Source organism: Electrona antarctica (assembly GCF_951216825.1).
Source record: "Electrona antarctica genome assembly, chromosome: 5".
NCBI classification, from domain to species: domain Eukaryota; kingdom Metazoa; phylum Chordata; class Actinopteri; order Myctophiformes; family Myctophidae; genus Electrona; species Electrona antarctica.
In genome coordinates this window covers 55509291-55525988 of record NC_136810.1, presented here as the reverse complement: position 1 = coordinate 55525988, position 16698 = coordinate 55509291, and the positions used below count along the sequence as shown (strand labels likewise).

Genomic DNA, 16698 nt, shown 5'->3' with positions numbered 1-16698 from the left:
AACGTCTGGGTTTCCGAGGCTACTCAAACCCTAACCTAACCATAACCGCAAGCACGGGAGCAGGCGCTAGTCCGAGGTGCGGACGCATGTCGAACCAATGCTCCGTCGGACCATAGTATGCCTCCCAGTGCCAAGTGCTAAAGGATGGACACAGTGGAGAGTTGCAAACTCTCCAAGTAAACACATAGCGAGAGTCGTCATTATAGACAAATCATGCATTCCTTCAGTTGCCCCACGAAGTCAAACTGTTTTTTGTGGAACGAAGGAGAAAAAAAAACACTATTGATTTGCAGATAATAGTGCTTGAGAAGAAGATTCACTGTCTGTCTAAGCTTCCACAAAACTTTTTTTTAATGGCTATTGGATGTGAGGAATCTCGAAAGAGGGTTGGAGGCTGCAGTCAGTGAATCAATAGAATGTTTTCTTTTCAGTGCAGAGCTGCCCTGTGGCCTACTATAGACCTCCACGCTTCTCATCTGTTTTCATGGAAATAACAGCAGATGTGTGGAGGAGGCTCAGGGCTGAACTAAAACTAGGGATGTGTTGACAAGCAGGAATTAACCAGCCATATACTAGTCTGTATGTTCCCACAGCTTGCACTGATATGTTTATATAGCACACATTGTCCTTGGAATCAACTCTCTCCAATTACAGGAGTGTATTGTATGTTATAGATTTGATTATAATTTGTCATCTTGACACAGCGTCCGTGTTTGCTCATAAGGGACGCTGTTGCTGTTGGTTGTGCTTGTGCATGTCTGCATTTCCATACACCTAATTAAGTCTTCTAATTAAATTCAGCTTGTTGTGGAGTGAAGTGTATTACATTTGAGATTTACCTTTTTTTTATGCCTTGAATACAGAATGTTAACATCATTTGGGAGGTAGCAGTGGTTAGGAGCAATACAGGCTGGCCAAAGTAACCCCCATGCACAAGAAAGGGAGCAAATTAGACCCGGCAACTTACTATACCACCCTATTTCTATTCTTAGCTCTATCTCGAAAGTGAAAAAAATAGTGTATGAACAGGTTGAAAAGTATCTTGCCACAAAAAAATGAATGTACTCTGGCTTCAGAACATCCCACTCCACTGACACATGCCATGCCTCCTCTATTTGAGCGACCACATCAAACACGAGGTGGATGCTGGCAAAATACTGCGAATACTGCGAAGGCTTTTGACACTGTGAACCACTCCATACTGGTTAATAAGCTAAAAGCAATTGGTTTTGATAGCACGTGAGTGAGCTGGATGCAATCCTACCTGGAGGGGAGAGAAGAGATCGTGGAGGTGAATGGAACACTGCCCCCCCCCCCTCCCAGTGAGCTGTGGCGTTCCACAAGGAAGCATACTAGGGCCTTTACTGTTCCTTATATGTAAACGACATGACATCAGCTTGTGACTGATTGCAGATGACTCAGCACTGCTGGCCTCGGACAGAAACAAACTGCAGGTTTGGCCCTCAGCTCTGAACTCGGTAGAATCTGCACCTGGCTCGCTGATAATCTTTACACCTGGGAAAAACTGAATCCATATTTCTCTTTGGATCAAATAGTAATCTCAGCAAGGCAGATGGCTTCTTGGTTAGAGTGGGTGACAATATTATCACACGAAAAGATGAAATTACCTACCTAGGTTCCATCCTGGAGGCAAATCTTTCCGGTGATAAAATGGCCACCAATGTAATCAAAAAAGTCAACCAAAGAACAAGATTCCTATACAGGATCTCCTCACTGGTCAACAAAAACACCTTGAAGAACAGGAGCTCTCGTACAAGGTTTCTTCGACTATGCATGCACCTCCTGGTACCACAGCACCTCAAAGGCCCTTAAAACAATATGCTTCAGACTTCCCAAAACAAACTGGTCAGGCTACTACTTGGCCTCACTCCCCGAACCCACCTAACCCCTGCCCACTTTGACAGGCTGGAATGGCCATTAATCATATCGGATATCGATATTGGCCAAAAAGTCTCATCGGCACATCCCTAGTATATGTTGTAATGTATACATCGTATAGATGATATAGAATATATATTGTTGAGAATCGTTCTATAGTGTCCCTTTAAGGCATGGGGTGCACACACCCCTTATATAAGACAAGGTCTACCAACCAAAATAATAATTATCCCATTGCTGAAAATACTTTGAAAAATTTACCTGAGGGAGCTTTGTAATAAACACAATTTAGGCACGTAGCAGCAGGCTAGCAGCAGATGCTCTCATCCAGAGCAGCAGCTCAGCGGGCCGCTGTGGCTGCTGGGACTCATTCCACAACATACACACAAGTACAAGTGTGGGGAGAACACTGATCCTCTGAGCAGGGAGTGGCAGGAAGACATCCCTTGCTCCCTGCTCCACCACTTCAAGATGTTCCGGGATTTACAGCTAGCAAAACATCAGTGAAGGGTACGACTCCCTCCCGGCTGACAACCCTGCAGGTGGCCAATTCTGTAGTAGGGGCACCATTTAGGTGTGGCAGGCAGCAATGCCCAGCAGGAATATCAATATACCCACCCGTGCTTATAGATTTAAACTCTGTCTGCCCCCTATCTAAATAATATCCTTTGTATTTGTGGTCAAGCAAACAAAATGTCTATCTAAATAAACAACAACATATCTGAACAAGTATAATCAACACACTGTACACAGTATATATCTGCATAGTATACTGTAACTAGCATCTATATATATATAAAAAATCACACCCATGTGAACTGAGTGGTGTAAGGTCTTATATAGCCTGATCAGCTGTGGTCTGACGTAATGTCTGACGTAATGAAATCACACCCGGGTGAACTGGGTGACCGTAGCAACCATGCTCATTTTTTGAGCACAGACAGACAGACAGACAGACACGTAAACTAACAGTCGTAGGAGTGGTTTACACCACTCAAAAAGGGCAACGATAAGGGATTTGGCCTTGAGCCAGAATGAAACCCGCAATGTACATAATTAGATCTGCGTCTCTGTGGCAGACAGTTGAGCCACCTGGTTGCCTCCTTTCTGCATTGCTTTTTAATTGGTCAAACTATTTCTAAGAGTGCTGAGCGCAGCAGCCATTCCTCCATTCATGTTTGCATTTGCCTGGTTTGAAGCTGCTCATATCATCATCACAAGGCCAGCCTCTGTCTGTCTGTCTGTCTGTCTGTCTGTCTGTCTGTCTGTCTGTCTGTCTGTCTGTCTGTGACTCTGTCCTTCCCAACCTGACGTCTAAATTATGAACACCCTTTAACTGTGCACACAGTGTGTTGGGAGAGATATAGTGGATCAATCGAGAACATGCCCTATTGCACACACAATTCAATCCTATACTGTAAGTAGAAACGTGTGCGTACGTGCGTGCGTGCGCGCGCGTGCGTGCGTGTGTGTGTGTGTTTGTGTCCGTACGCAAGCCACGCGTGTCTTTGTGTGCGTTTTTTTAATTTGAGCGTGCCTGCATGTGACGCGTGCCTACAGTATGTGTGCTTGTGCCTGAGCCGCTAAGTTCCCCGGCTAGCTGCACCTGCTGAGAGAGGCTGTTTGAGCAGGCTCGCAGAGGAACAGCTGCTGCTGTCTGGTCTCTAGGGGAACAGGAAGGCTGCAGTCAGCAACATCTTCTCTCCTGGATCTCATGGAGAGTAAACATGTGGAAATGCATACACTAATGCACATTACAGTATGCGTATGTGTTCACGTATATGTGTGTGTGTGTGTGCTCTCACGCACGCACGCACGCACGCACGCACGCACACACGCACGCACGCACGCACGCACGCACGCACGCAGTACAGTAAGCATCTCTTTCTAGACAGACTGAAGCATTGCTCCGTGTCCATGTGCACCATGTGTTTCACGCTGCCTCCGTCCGTGTTGGCCGTGGTTTATATCCCTGACTGTCATGTATCATTACGCTGGTTTACTCTTGTGGTTTGCATTGACGTCTCCGGGTCTTCTAGCAAGCCATTGTATCATCATTTTGAGCCACTTTGGCCTCAGTCAGCCGTCAAAGAGCGTGTGGTGCCCCTTAGCTAGGATTAGGAAGCAAGCCTTGCAACTCCTGGATTAGGTGCAGAAGATAAGAGGTCTGTGAAAGAGTTACTTTGACGAGGGCTAGGTGGACGGAACAAGACAAACCAAAGTTGTGTAATTATGCAGATTATCCTTTACAATGAGGTATAGCTTGTAAGGATGAGCAATACAGCTAAACGTGTGGGTAGCGCCTCCAAATGATTTGCCAAAAAAATGGCAAGTGGTTGGTATTCACCCTTGTTTTGAGTTGCTTAGTGGATCGGATGATTGCACTCTCACACAGTAATCAACACATATTTACACTTTATTAATTTTACACTCAGCGTTAGGGAACTCAGTAGCGTCTGGAAGATCCATACGATGCAGCCACAACAGCAAAGGCAATTTAGCCTTCCCATCAGTCGTACAAAAACAAAATGCTGTGTTAATGTTCTTATTAAATGAGCCTAGAGATGTATTTGCATTTTGTTTGTTTAAAGTCTCTATCGTATCGTTGCCAGCTGTCTGTCTTTCTTCTCAGAGATTCTCCGTCGGTTAGTGGATAAGCTTCATACAGTTGGGTGCCACCGATATTGTCCCTTATCATTTGACCCATTTAGGCCTGACCTCAAAAATTTAAAAAATCAAAAATAGCAGACCTACAAGCTCGTAGCGCGCCACTCGGTGGCGCGCTATGAGCTTGTAGATCTGCTATTTTTCAATAGCTAAATTATAACATGTTTAAAACACCAAAAGGGGTTCCCGCCCAAAATGGGTTAACTGTCCTTTTGCGCAGATCACGCAAACCTCAGCAAAAAGAAAAGGACAATATCGATGGCCTCCAACTGTAAATATGTTGTTGTCAGTAGTACAGCTGTCCCTGTCTTCACACAATCTCACAAGGTTCACGTGTCATGATGCACAGGTCAGGAATCCATTTGCTTTTAGCTGAGCTAGGGCCACAGCAGAGCGTTACCAGCGTTTCTCCTGTCAAACCCTTCCACCCTTCCTCCACCTCCCCAGTTGTGTTTTCATGTTTCACATCTGTGGCGGTTTGTTTATTTTTTTCTTTTTCGGCTTTCGCCTTTATTTTACATTTTTTTTATAGAGGGACAGTCAGACAGTAGGCTGACAGGAAATGGGGGAGAGAGATGGGGGAGTGACATGCAGTAAAGGCCGTCGGGATCGGGAGTCGAACCCGCGGCACACTGCCAGGCTCGGGCTACCGGCCAAGGTGCCTGGACCGCTGAGCCACGGCCCAGGCCTGGCGGTTTGTTTCTTCCGTCCCGATGTATTCCCCTTCCAAGAATCACTTATACTTGCCGAGTACAACAAGGGTATGCGCGTGACATCATCATCATACCCGGGAGTTGTACGGTCGGGAATGCCTACAGAGTGTCAACAAAAACTACTTTCTGGCCTTGACAGTCCATACATCCAAACAGAAAAGTCCTATCTGATTGCATTAAACGACATTAAACTCACTTTGCCAAGTCACTTTGCCCCTCGATTTGCCACTCGAGGTAAAGGGGAGACACTTTATTGTGAAGGGACGACAGGGCGAGGAGAGGTGTTGTTGCTGCGTAATTGTCGAGAGTAATGGCTGTGCGCGATATAGAACAGTCCAAACGATTTGTATCAATACGGCTGTATCAACAGAATATGTGATAGATATATATGGGGGCCTCATATTTGATCTTGAAACGGGCCTCCAGATCCCTAAGGCCGCCCCTGTGCATACCCTCTGTACAGGAATGTATGTTGTTGTATGGAACCGTCTCATTCTTACTTGCTACTTTTGATTCAATGCAACAGGAACACTGAAGAACAGACCGTACGAGTCTATAGACTCTAGACTAGAGAGTGTTATGGTCCATGTACATCTCAAATCAAATCAAATCAAACTTTATTTGTATAGCACATTTCCAACGGCCGAGGTCGAACCAGAGTGCTTCACATAAAAACATACATAGAGGCAAAACGAAGAGGATAGGGAGATAAATGAAAGCAAAATATAAAAAATAAAAGGAAGGAAAAGCATTATATAAAAAATGTCAGAACAGAACAATATATCCAAAACAAAAGGCAATTCCATAAGTGCATGGGAACATAGTACATATAGCTATAAAGGCCACGGTAAACTTAATTAGGAAAAGCGATTGAAAAGCATTTACATATACAGTAGTACACATAGTACATGCATAAACTAAAGGTTATTGTAGTGGCTAATTTGTATTGGGGGCAGTGGTGGAAAAAGTACTCAATTGTTTTACTTAAGTAAAAGTACCAATACTGCAATTTAGAACTACTTCGTTACAAGTAAAAGTACAGAATTAAAAAATGTACTTGAGTAAAAGTAAAAAAGTATCGGCATCAAAATGTACTTAAAGTACTAAAAGTAAAAGTACTCATATTGCAGAATGTCCCATTTCACAACTTCAAACTGTGTACAAAATCTATTGAAAATAGCAGATCTACAAGCTCACAATGCGTCGTAACGCGACGCATTGTGAGCTTGTAGATCGGCTATTTTCAAATGGCCGAAATGTATAGGGTTGAAGTGGTTAATGTATGTTTTCTAATCAAAATTAAAATCTCCAAAGTAACTATATAACTAAAGTTATATAGTTAAATAATTGTAGTGAAGTAAAAGTACAAATTTTGCCTCTGAGATACCTCAAAATTGTACTTATGTACAGTACTTAAGTAAAAGTACTTAGTTACTTTCCACCACTGATTGGGAGTGGGAAGGGGGTCGGGCCTGAGATCGCGAGACATGGCCAAAGCATTTCTGGGGGGTCCCCCATCCAAAAAACGTTGAGAACCCCTGTTCTACTACCTCACCACAGAGAGCCTCCAGCCTGACTTCTCTAGACTGATTTCTTGCCGGCTACGAGCTCACAGTGCGTCGTGAGCTTAACCCATTCTAGGCGGGAACCCATTTTGGTGTTTTAAGCAATATTTAAAATCTACAAGCTCATAGCACGGCACCGAGTGCCGCGCTACGAGCTTGTAGGTCGTGAAAATGTGGCGCAAACCTTGGAATATTCTTTCAGAGCGACCGGTTTGAACTCAAATCTTTGCTTCTGGGGGTGCCCCTGGAACAACATATTTTGAGAATTATATTTTTGAATTACATATAATTTTTGGAGTCCTTTTTTTTTTTTTTAATGTTTTTTTTGTGTGGCTTTCGCCTTTATTTTATATTTTTTATGGAGGGACAGACAGTAGGCTGACAGGAAATGGGGGAGAGAGAGGGGGGGAAGACATGCAGTAAAGGCCGTCGGGATCGGGAGTCGAACCCGCGGCACACTGGTGCCTGGACCATTGAGCCATGGCCCAGGCATTTTTGGAGTCCTTGACATGAAATATTGAGTGATATAGGCCTAGAAACATAAGGTATTTCAGAAAACTGTCAGGATTTAGAAGTCAGGCCTAAATGGGTTAATAGATCAGATATTTTCCACAGTAAAACACCGCAGTATAAAACACTAAGCATATACATTATTTCACATTGTTATACTGTTATACTTTCTTTTCCACAGTCTGCGCAGGCTGGGCTGCAGTGGGATGAGCCAGGCGGACTACTGTTCTAGGGCGGCCTCTGGATGTTGCGCTGCGTGCAGGGCGGAGGGAAGAGGCTGCTGCTGGTGGCCATGAAGCTGCCCTGCTCCCTGTACTGCTCCCTGTGGTTCCTCCTGCTGCTGGGAGCCGGCTCGCTGCTCCTCCTCGTCCGCCTCCAGGACCTCTCCGAGATGCACGTCCAGCAGCAGACCCCAGGTCAGTGGCTGTCCTGTCCGTATACTCTGTGTGGAGTTAAGCTCATAAGTTCATTTTATACTTCCATCACATGCCGGCCATCACATGCCGAAAATCGGTCTAACAGTGCGTTTTAAGTGGGGGCGAGCATCAGCCGACACATCGCCAAATCGCCCGCTATCGCCCGAAAAGATGAATTATTTATATATTTTCGGGCGACGATTTCGTCTGGCTGTCGCCCGCTGTTAAAACGTACTGTGAGAACGCATCGAAGATCAGTTGTTCGGAGTATAAATTAGGCGTAACCGCTCTCAACCTGGCGGCCCTATATTCTTGTCATGTAATTTAGTCGAACATTTTCAAACGTTACTTACTAGAATTTCGCGGGCCTTCGGCCCGCTCATCCTAGCGCCATGCGATACGCAAATGGGAAGAAGGCAATGGCAACCCATGATGTTTTAATTTATGCATTTGCTTGGAAAGCGCAAAGTTGCCAAGCTGGCTGAGTGACCTTGTTTGGTTTTGTGTATGAAAGCGAGCATGGCAAGGCGCAGGAACAGTATACTGTTATTATGATTATTATTATTATTATTATTACATGGATTAATATTCTGATCAACTGTACTGTTGATATTATAGTTGTTATTAGTGTTGTGTTCTTATTTTTTATTATTATTAGTATTATTATTACATGGATTAATATTCTGATGTGAGCTTTCTTTCTGTACTGTACTGTAGTCATGTGTACTGTACTGTTCTCTGTACCGTTGATATTATTGTTGTTATTAGTGTAGTGTCAGGGCTCGACGCTTAGCATTTTTATTTTTGTAATATTTTACTTATAAAAAAACCTGGCAACCCGCACCCCGCGGTCATTTTCCGCTAACCTGAGCGGGGCTCCCTAGCCTGCTGGAGGGGCTCACATAATCCCATGCACCCTCGAGAGGAAAAAAAAGGAAAATAAATGCAGCCTTGAGCCTACCAATAATGTGGTCTTGTGGAGCTTGATCACCTCCTCCTCCTCCTTTCCCCAAATTGCCAATCCCAATAAATCAAAAAGTAGCCTAGTGTGAATACTGCCACAGCCTAATTACTAAAGGATAAACTATCAGTCTTCTCGTAAATCTGTCAATCTTTGTCAACTCAGCACGTGTTGACAACGCATTGTAAACAGAAGCCGTGTGTGTGTCACACCAAAAGTGGTGACCTATAGAATCCTGTACATAGAAGCATCACGCAATCGTCACCCCTGCACAGCTGTCATTAATTAATGGTCTTGACTTGATTGCCTATGCGTTCAAGTTATATAGGGTGAAAACCGTGAAATGCACAGGCTCATCTTACATCGCGGCTGGCTGCCACTGCAGGCAACATGCACATTTCCAAGAAAGTTTCAGGGCACACTACTTTGTCTAACAATGTGGATTCTAGTTTGCTCACTTTTCTGCTGGTCAATTTGAGTAAAAATGTAAGGACTGGAAAGCTCTCTCTTTCTCTATCTCTCTCCCTTTCTCTCTGTCTCCCTCCCTCGCTGGGGTGAAGACGTGTGTGCTCTCTCTCTCTCTCTCTCTCTCTCTCTCTCTGGGGTGAAGACGTGTGTGCTCTCTCTCTCTCTCGCTCTCTTCTCTCCTCCCTCTCTGGGGTGTGTGGGGGGGGGGGGGGGGATTAGTTGCGCTGCCTTCGACAGTGCTATACTTCTCCAGCAGCGGTGCAGAACCGAGAGAGTGACACATTCTTTTGGATGTAAACTGCGCAACGTTTAGCTTTAAAGATCGGATTCTGTAGTCGCACCGGTGCTACAAAGTGAATTTTACAACTCGCACGGTGATATTTTAAGTCACAAATGCGAGTACCTAGTCGCACTGTCGAGCCCTGTGTAGTGTAGTGCCATTTGCGCTGCATCGCGAGGCGATCCAAAATCCCCCCCCGCGCACGCACGCACACACACACACACACTGTACGTAGCTGTTTGTTGTTGCAGGCAGCGCGTTGTTGCAGCGCGCGCGTGTGCGTGTAGTGTTGGTGTTGTTGTTCTTATCCATATATGCGCCTCGGTTCGTCCTGCTTGTACCACGCCAGGTGTCGACGCGGTCGTGTTTGCATTATTTTAACTGTCCAAGTTAGAATCAGTGTGTGCGGTGTTTGTTCTTCTTCTTCTACTTTTGGTATGTGTGTGTGGGTCACGTGGTGGGCTTTGAGCAAATGGGAGAGGGAATGTAGTGTTGCCAGGTCCGCATATTGTAAGCGAGTGGTAGTGTGTGTAAGTAGCGTGTTGAATGGCATTTTTTCTGTGCTTGTTTTCATAGACGTGGCAACAAATTAGGCGGGGGTGTCGGTGCTTGTGGCGTGTTTGTGTTTATTATTGATATTGATATTGTTTGTGAGTCTGGACGGGAGCCGGCTTTAGTGGCAGTGCAATGACAATTATTACGCGGGTGGTGTTGAGTGTGGGCGTGCTGCGCGACATGAGGAGATAGCCGCGGATCGACGCGGAGGGTAAGTCTGTGACGTGTTAGTGTGTTTAGTGGGTTGTTGCAGTGTGTGTTGCAGTGTGTCAGTGACGTAGTAGCTGGTGCCTTTTGTTCCTGTGCGTGCGCACAGCTTTTTGGGCACACCTTTTCAATTGTATAATAGATTATAGCCAAACAAAATAGCCAATCTACACGCTCTCAATGCATCGCAACGTGATGTGGTTTGAGAGCTTGTAGTCGGCTGCTGTAAGTATGAAGTAGATTTTAGGTGGTTATAAGGTTAGGTGGCGAATAGCCAGCATCGTATTAGAATCAGCAAACTTTGCCTGATTTCTGTCAAGTATAAATACTTTTTGGAGCGGCGCCTGACCACTCCAATTACTGGCCGTGTGTGTGTGTGTGTATGTCTGTATGTACAGTATAGTATGTATGTCTGTCTATCTGTTTGGAGTACGGTATGGCCTCACTCAGACCTTTAATGCATTGCTGCATGCTTGCTGTATGAATGCTGTGAGTATCATGGCCGCCTCAATGCATTTCCAATGGAAGTCACATGGTTTGAGGATGTGACTCCCATTGGAAATGCATTGGGGCAAGCTGTGTCACACCCTTTGTATACAGCAAGCATACATCAATCTGCAGCGACCGTGTGAGTGAGGCCTATATCTGTCTGTAGTACGGCCTCAACAGGTGCAATAAGATCAAATGTGTCTCAGTTTACACTCGTTTTCTTTGTATTTACTGTATTTACTTATTCTCTTGTGGTCAGTATTGCACAGACACAGTCAGTAGTAGCCCATGCTGTGCGGAACAGCATGGGAAATTATTACCACCAACCGCCGGCCAAATGCTGCTAAATGTTGTGCTGTGGCTGGTGTGTGTTAGCATGCGCTGCCAACCACTTTGGCAGGTGGTCCACCGTTAGTTGACACATTTATTGCCAAATTGCTATACTTCCATTGTTTGGAGAACAGTCTGTTTTACAGTTTTTCTATTTGTTTTTTTTGTTATGTCTTTTCAGATTTATTTTCTGAAAATTAATTTGTAGTTTTACCTAGTTATTATCTCTCTTATGCAAATATATGCACTGTATTATTTTAACCAGTGGTGGAAAAAGTACTCAATTGTTTTACTTAAGTAAAAGTACCAATACTGCAATTTAGAACTACTTCGAACTACTTAGAACTACTTCGTTACAAGTAAAAGTACAGGCCGAAATGTATAGGGTTGAAGTGGTTTTCTAATCAAAGTGTAAATCGCCAAAGTAACTAGTAACTAAAGTTTTCAAATAATTGTAGTGAAGTAAAAGTACAAATTTTGGCTCTGAGATGTAGTGGAGTAGAAGTAAAAGTACTGGGAATTGGAAATACTCAATTAAAGTACAAATACCTCAAAATTGTACTTAAGTACAGTACTTAAGTAAAAGTACTTAGTTACTTTCCACCACTGATTTTAACCCACTATGTCCTATAACGTTTCTTGGTGTCATTCTGTTTTTGTAATTGTAATCCATTTGCTCCTTCTTTCGTCAAACTTGGTTGTGGTTGTTTTCCTTGTTCTTCTGCAGTGCCTTTATATCCTAATATAACAAAGCCTAACAGAGGCCTTGTTTTGTGGCTGACAGAGGGTGACATTGCAACATCTTGTTTTCAGGTGCGGTAACTGTGGCTCAGACTTGACTGGATAGATTTGAACTGACGGTGGAAAAAGTAATAGAACTCGTGTTCCCCTCACGGTGAATTGTAGAACGACGTAATGTAATGTTCATGTTGGTCGTATTCAGCAGTAAACAAGTCCTGATACAAGTCCATTCCAATTCCATCAGTTGATCAGGGACCGTATCTTCCAACCAGCCGACCGAAAGTGGCTGCACTTTAGTAGTATATATAGGTGAACTTAGTTTTTCAGGATGTGCAAAGAATGTGCCTGGTTGCGAACGTAGTGAGCACTAACTATAGAAGCTGGCCTAAACTGTCTGTCTGTCTGTGTGTCAGTCTGTCTGTGTGTGTGTGTGTGTCACGCTGTAACACCACCGGCCCGCCACCAGAGGGCGCAGCTGTATCACACACAAAACACACACACACACACACACACACACACAAAAACTTAACTTAAAAAAAAACTTAACTTAAAAAAAACTTAACTTAAAAAAAAAACTTTAAAAAAAGAAAAAACTTTAAAAAAAGAAAAAAATAACAAAAAAGAGGGGAAAAAAGCTCTGTGTGTGTATGTGTGTGTGTGTCAGACTGCCACGACAGCTGCGTTCGCTTCCCGTGTTCACGCGTCTTACTTGTTTGTAAGGTGAGGTGAGGTGAGGTGGATTCTGTGATTTCCATGTGAGTGTCCACAGTTGGTGACAGTCAATTTCCTGAGCAGAGTCATTTCCAGAGCCGGGTTTATGCCACTTACTGTCTCATACACATGGGCAATATCAAACCGAGTGGCCTTTTGGGGGAATTGGTATTTATTTTGGCATTGAATATACACAATGAGCTAGGCTTAGGTATTAGCTTTAAAGTCTGAATTATCGTTGGTGCAGTTATTGAGAAAATGTAGATGAATTCCAACAGAATGGAAATGAGGGGGCATGTGTATATTTTTGTAGTTAAGCACTCTTTCAGAAGCATGGGGTTGTTGCAGTGCCGTACCTCATTTAACCCATTTTGACCTGAGATCAGATTCTAAAAATGTCTTCTACATCCTGACAGTTTTCTGAAAAAGCTATGTCGTTCTTCGATTTTTCAAAAATAGCAGACGTACAAGCTCGTAGCGCGCCACTCTAGCTTGTATATATAGTATATCTGCTATTTTTCAATAGCTAAAGCTTAACGTAATGCTAACACCAAAAGGGGTCCCCGCCCAAAATGGATTAAGTAGAATAATATTATGTGATGGGGATCGAAAGAAAGAAAAGCAGTTAAAGGAAATTGGAAATGGTTGAGTTCCTAAATTACATTTCACAGATCAATATAACATTATAACAGCATAAAAGAATGAACACATCACAGAGGCCATTTTTTAAATTGCATCCCCCTCCATGTTCCATCAGTGCAGAACGCACAATACCCTGAAATTGGTTTTTGTGATGTCTCTATATTTGCAATCGCCTCTGTTTCCCTTTCCGAGTTCCCTCACTGACACCATAGATTAACCCGTTCTGAACGGGAACCCCTCTTGGTGTTCTAAGCATTATGTTATACTTTAGCTATTGAAAAATAGCAGATCTACAAGCTTGTACGAGCTTGTAGGTCTGCTATTTTTGAAAAATCGTGAAAATGTGGCACAAACCTTTGTATATTCGTTTTTAACTCAAATCTTTGCTTCTGAGGGGGGTCCCTGGAACAACATATATTCAGATGAGGGTCGGCAGCCAATTACATACATTTTTGGGGGTCCTTGACATGAAAATGTTTGAGAACCACTGATACAGAAACATGGGTTTTTCAGAAAACTGTCATGATTAAGAAGACATTTTGTAGAATCGAGTTCAGGTCCAAATGGGTTAAACAGATGCAGATTTTCAATCACTGCACAGTGAGGAACATCGACGTGGAGGGTGTAATCGTCGGGGCGTCGGTCGCATTGTGCATCCGATAATAATGGCATTCACAGCTGTTATTAGCCCGTGCCTCTATAGCCTCCCCGGAACACGAGGTCTGTCTGTCTCCAAATCTAATGATGCACACGTAAACATTCTGCGTGCACGGAAACAAAGTTTTCAATCCCCTCTCAGCTTGCCCTGATGGTGACCCTACATGCCATGAGTAAAGCTCTTTGGTAACACTTTATCTAAAGGCTGGGTCTGTGATGCCTTATAATCACATTTATAAACATTATAATGCACTCATAAGGTCTTCATAGCACTAGTTAGAAATGTTTATGATATATGAATAACTTATAACTAGAGATGTCCCGATACTGTATCGGTATCTGGAAAAGTATCGGATCGGCCCTAATTTGTCATATCGGGTCATATCGGTATCGGTGAATATGCCAGTCTAACCACCGATCCGACACAGGGGTAAGGGGTTGACACTATGGCAGGTAAATAAAATGTTGGGACATGTGGAGTTTGCTTTGGAGTTGCCCAAACTGCAAGTGCACATTTGAGTCTGCTATAAACACAACACGAGATATGTTGTGTGCCAGCACACAACACCATGCGTTGATGCCATGTGTGCATATGTGCTAGCACCCAACACTATGTCCATACAAAAACACAATACAATACAGATAAAAGAAAGACAGAGTGTATAGTGTGCCAGCACACTAGCCTGGCTAATAAGCCAGACTAATATCACACAACACTGTCGCGGTATATCAGTCTGGGCTGGCTCCACTTGGATTTCATTTCCCGGAGAACATTTTCTCTTTGACGCAATTGGTCAGAGCTACTGTCAGTCAAAAGTCTCAAGCATTGAACGTCACTGTACCAAAGCCCGCCTATATTGCATACCGTGTCCCGGTTGGTCCGACCTGTTCTCTGCTGTAGGAAAGAGGCGTGCTACTGAGCCTCGCCAGTCCGTAATCCGCTGGTAGGCAACTTTTTTTTGCCAACGGCTGATTCGGTCTGGTTTATTAACCAGGCTACCAGCACACAACACCATGCGTTGATGCCATGTGTGCATATGTGCTAGCACCCAACACTATGTCCATACAAAAACACAATACAATACAGTACACTGCAGGAACAGATCAACATGGTACAGGGGACAGAACAACTGCAAAGTGAAGTGTCGGTATCGGTATCGGCTAACACAGAAATGTCGGGATCGGATCGGATGCGAAAAAGGTGTATCGGGTTCTAACACGGTTATAGCGCTGGTCATAATGCATTATAAGCTCAGTGGAACAGCACATTAGAACTACCATAACCTATAGTCAGTTATAACGTTGTTTTGCACAATTATTAACATTTATAACGAATGTTATGAAGTCTTATAATTGCATTATAAATGTAATTATAACGCTATTAGACCCAACGTTTAAGTAAAGCTCTTTATAAGTAATACGTTTTATTTATATAACAGTTGCGGCACTTTACATTCTCGCAGATCTCAAAGTGCTTGTGTATTTCAACAGCGGTTGCATTGCGATGTGTCGTGATCTTCTACATACTGTAGAATAGATCTGCAATTTCTACTACGGTATTTATGAAAAGCAATGTTCGCCTGTAGTGACAAAGTGGGGTGCCAGGTTGAAAGTGGTTAAGCGGAAAAGGAGAGAACAAACTGAAGGATAGCCTATTACTGTACAATCAATGACCCAGTGACCTCACACTGTAATAAATAGATCTGCAGCTGGTGAAGACTGAAAAGGACAGTGGACACGGTGTAACTGTAAAACCTGTGTTCCATGAACCACCTTGTAGTGTTCCTGGTGCTTTGCTGGTATGTTTTTTTTTGTGTATTTCTTTTTTTTCTCTTTTTCATTTGTCAATGTTTTTTCTGCCTGGCTCTTATTTTTTTGGACTATGACAATTTGTTAATCCATTTTGGGCGGGAACCCCTTTTGGTGTTTTAAGCATTATGTTATGCTTTAGCTATTGAAAAATAGCAGATCTACAAGCTCATAGCGCGGCACCGAGTGCCGCGCTACGAGCTTGTAGGTCTGCTATTTTTGAAAAATCGTTTTCAGAGTGAACATTTTAACTCAAATCTTTGCTTCTGGGAGGTCACTGGAACAACATATTTTCAGATGGCAGCCAATTACATATATTTTGGGGGGGTCCTTGACATGAAAATGTTTGAGAACGACTGACATAGAAACATAAGGTTTTTCAGAAAACTGTCAGGATTTAGAAGACATTTGTAGAATCGTTCCCAGGTGTAAATGGGTTACGAGGTAACCTGGTGGCCACGGGGGGCTCAATGGCGTGACCTCTGCTTACAGAGTAGTTTATGTACTGCTGCCCTCGCCATTCATCAAACAGGAGGAACCGCTGGCAAAATGCGTGGCTTAACAATTTTACTTTTATTACTTTTATTATTAACAGTTTGACTGCGGGACAAAAACATCGCTGTCCCCGTTTGACTGCCTATAGTTTCTCACTAACCTTTGAAGAATTAACTCGTGAATGGGAGGGGAAGTGTTAAAAGTGTGTTTTTAAAAAAAAAGAATGTCAATAAATTCTGTGCTTAATGTCCTCCTACAGCAGTTATCAGCTCCTCAGAATGGGATTCATTTGTGATATGGTTCTTTGCTTCAGAGTAGACAGGACTCGGTGATATGGCTGAACCACATGAAGCCTATTGACCTTATGCAGACCGTGCATGGCCATCCTGGCAGCAAGGTGCTAACTGGGGGCAACTTCCCATTGACAGTGATGTATCTGAAATCAGCGTCTCTGTACTGTGTTATCGGCGGTGAGGAGTAGACAGGAAAAAGAAGTCAGGCGAAGCAGTTCTCCAGTCTATTAACTGAGTCAAGTTTTTAACCCATTTTGGGCGGGAACCCCTTTTGGTGTTAGCATTATGTT

General features: G+C 43.5%; 1 protein-coding gene across 2 annotated transcripts in view; it reads left to right on the top strand.

Moving 5' to 3' along the window:
• LOC306923672 (carbohydrate sulfotransferase 8-like) overlaps positions 1-16698 on the top strand; it is a 133593-nt gene that overhangs the window by 18165 nt on the left and 98730 nt on the right. For both annotated transcript variants that reach the window (XM_079501900.1, XM_079501901.1), the window contains exon 2: positions 7536-7770. In XM_079501900.1, coding sequence (XP_079358026.1) covers positions 7599-7770 — 172 coding nt within the window. In that variant the 5' untranslated portion in view covers positions 7536-7598. The remainder of the gene's footprint in view (positions 1-7535; positions 7771-16698) is intronic.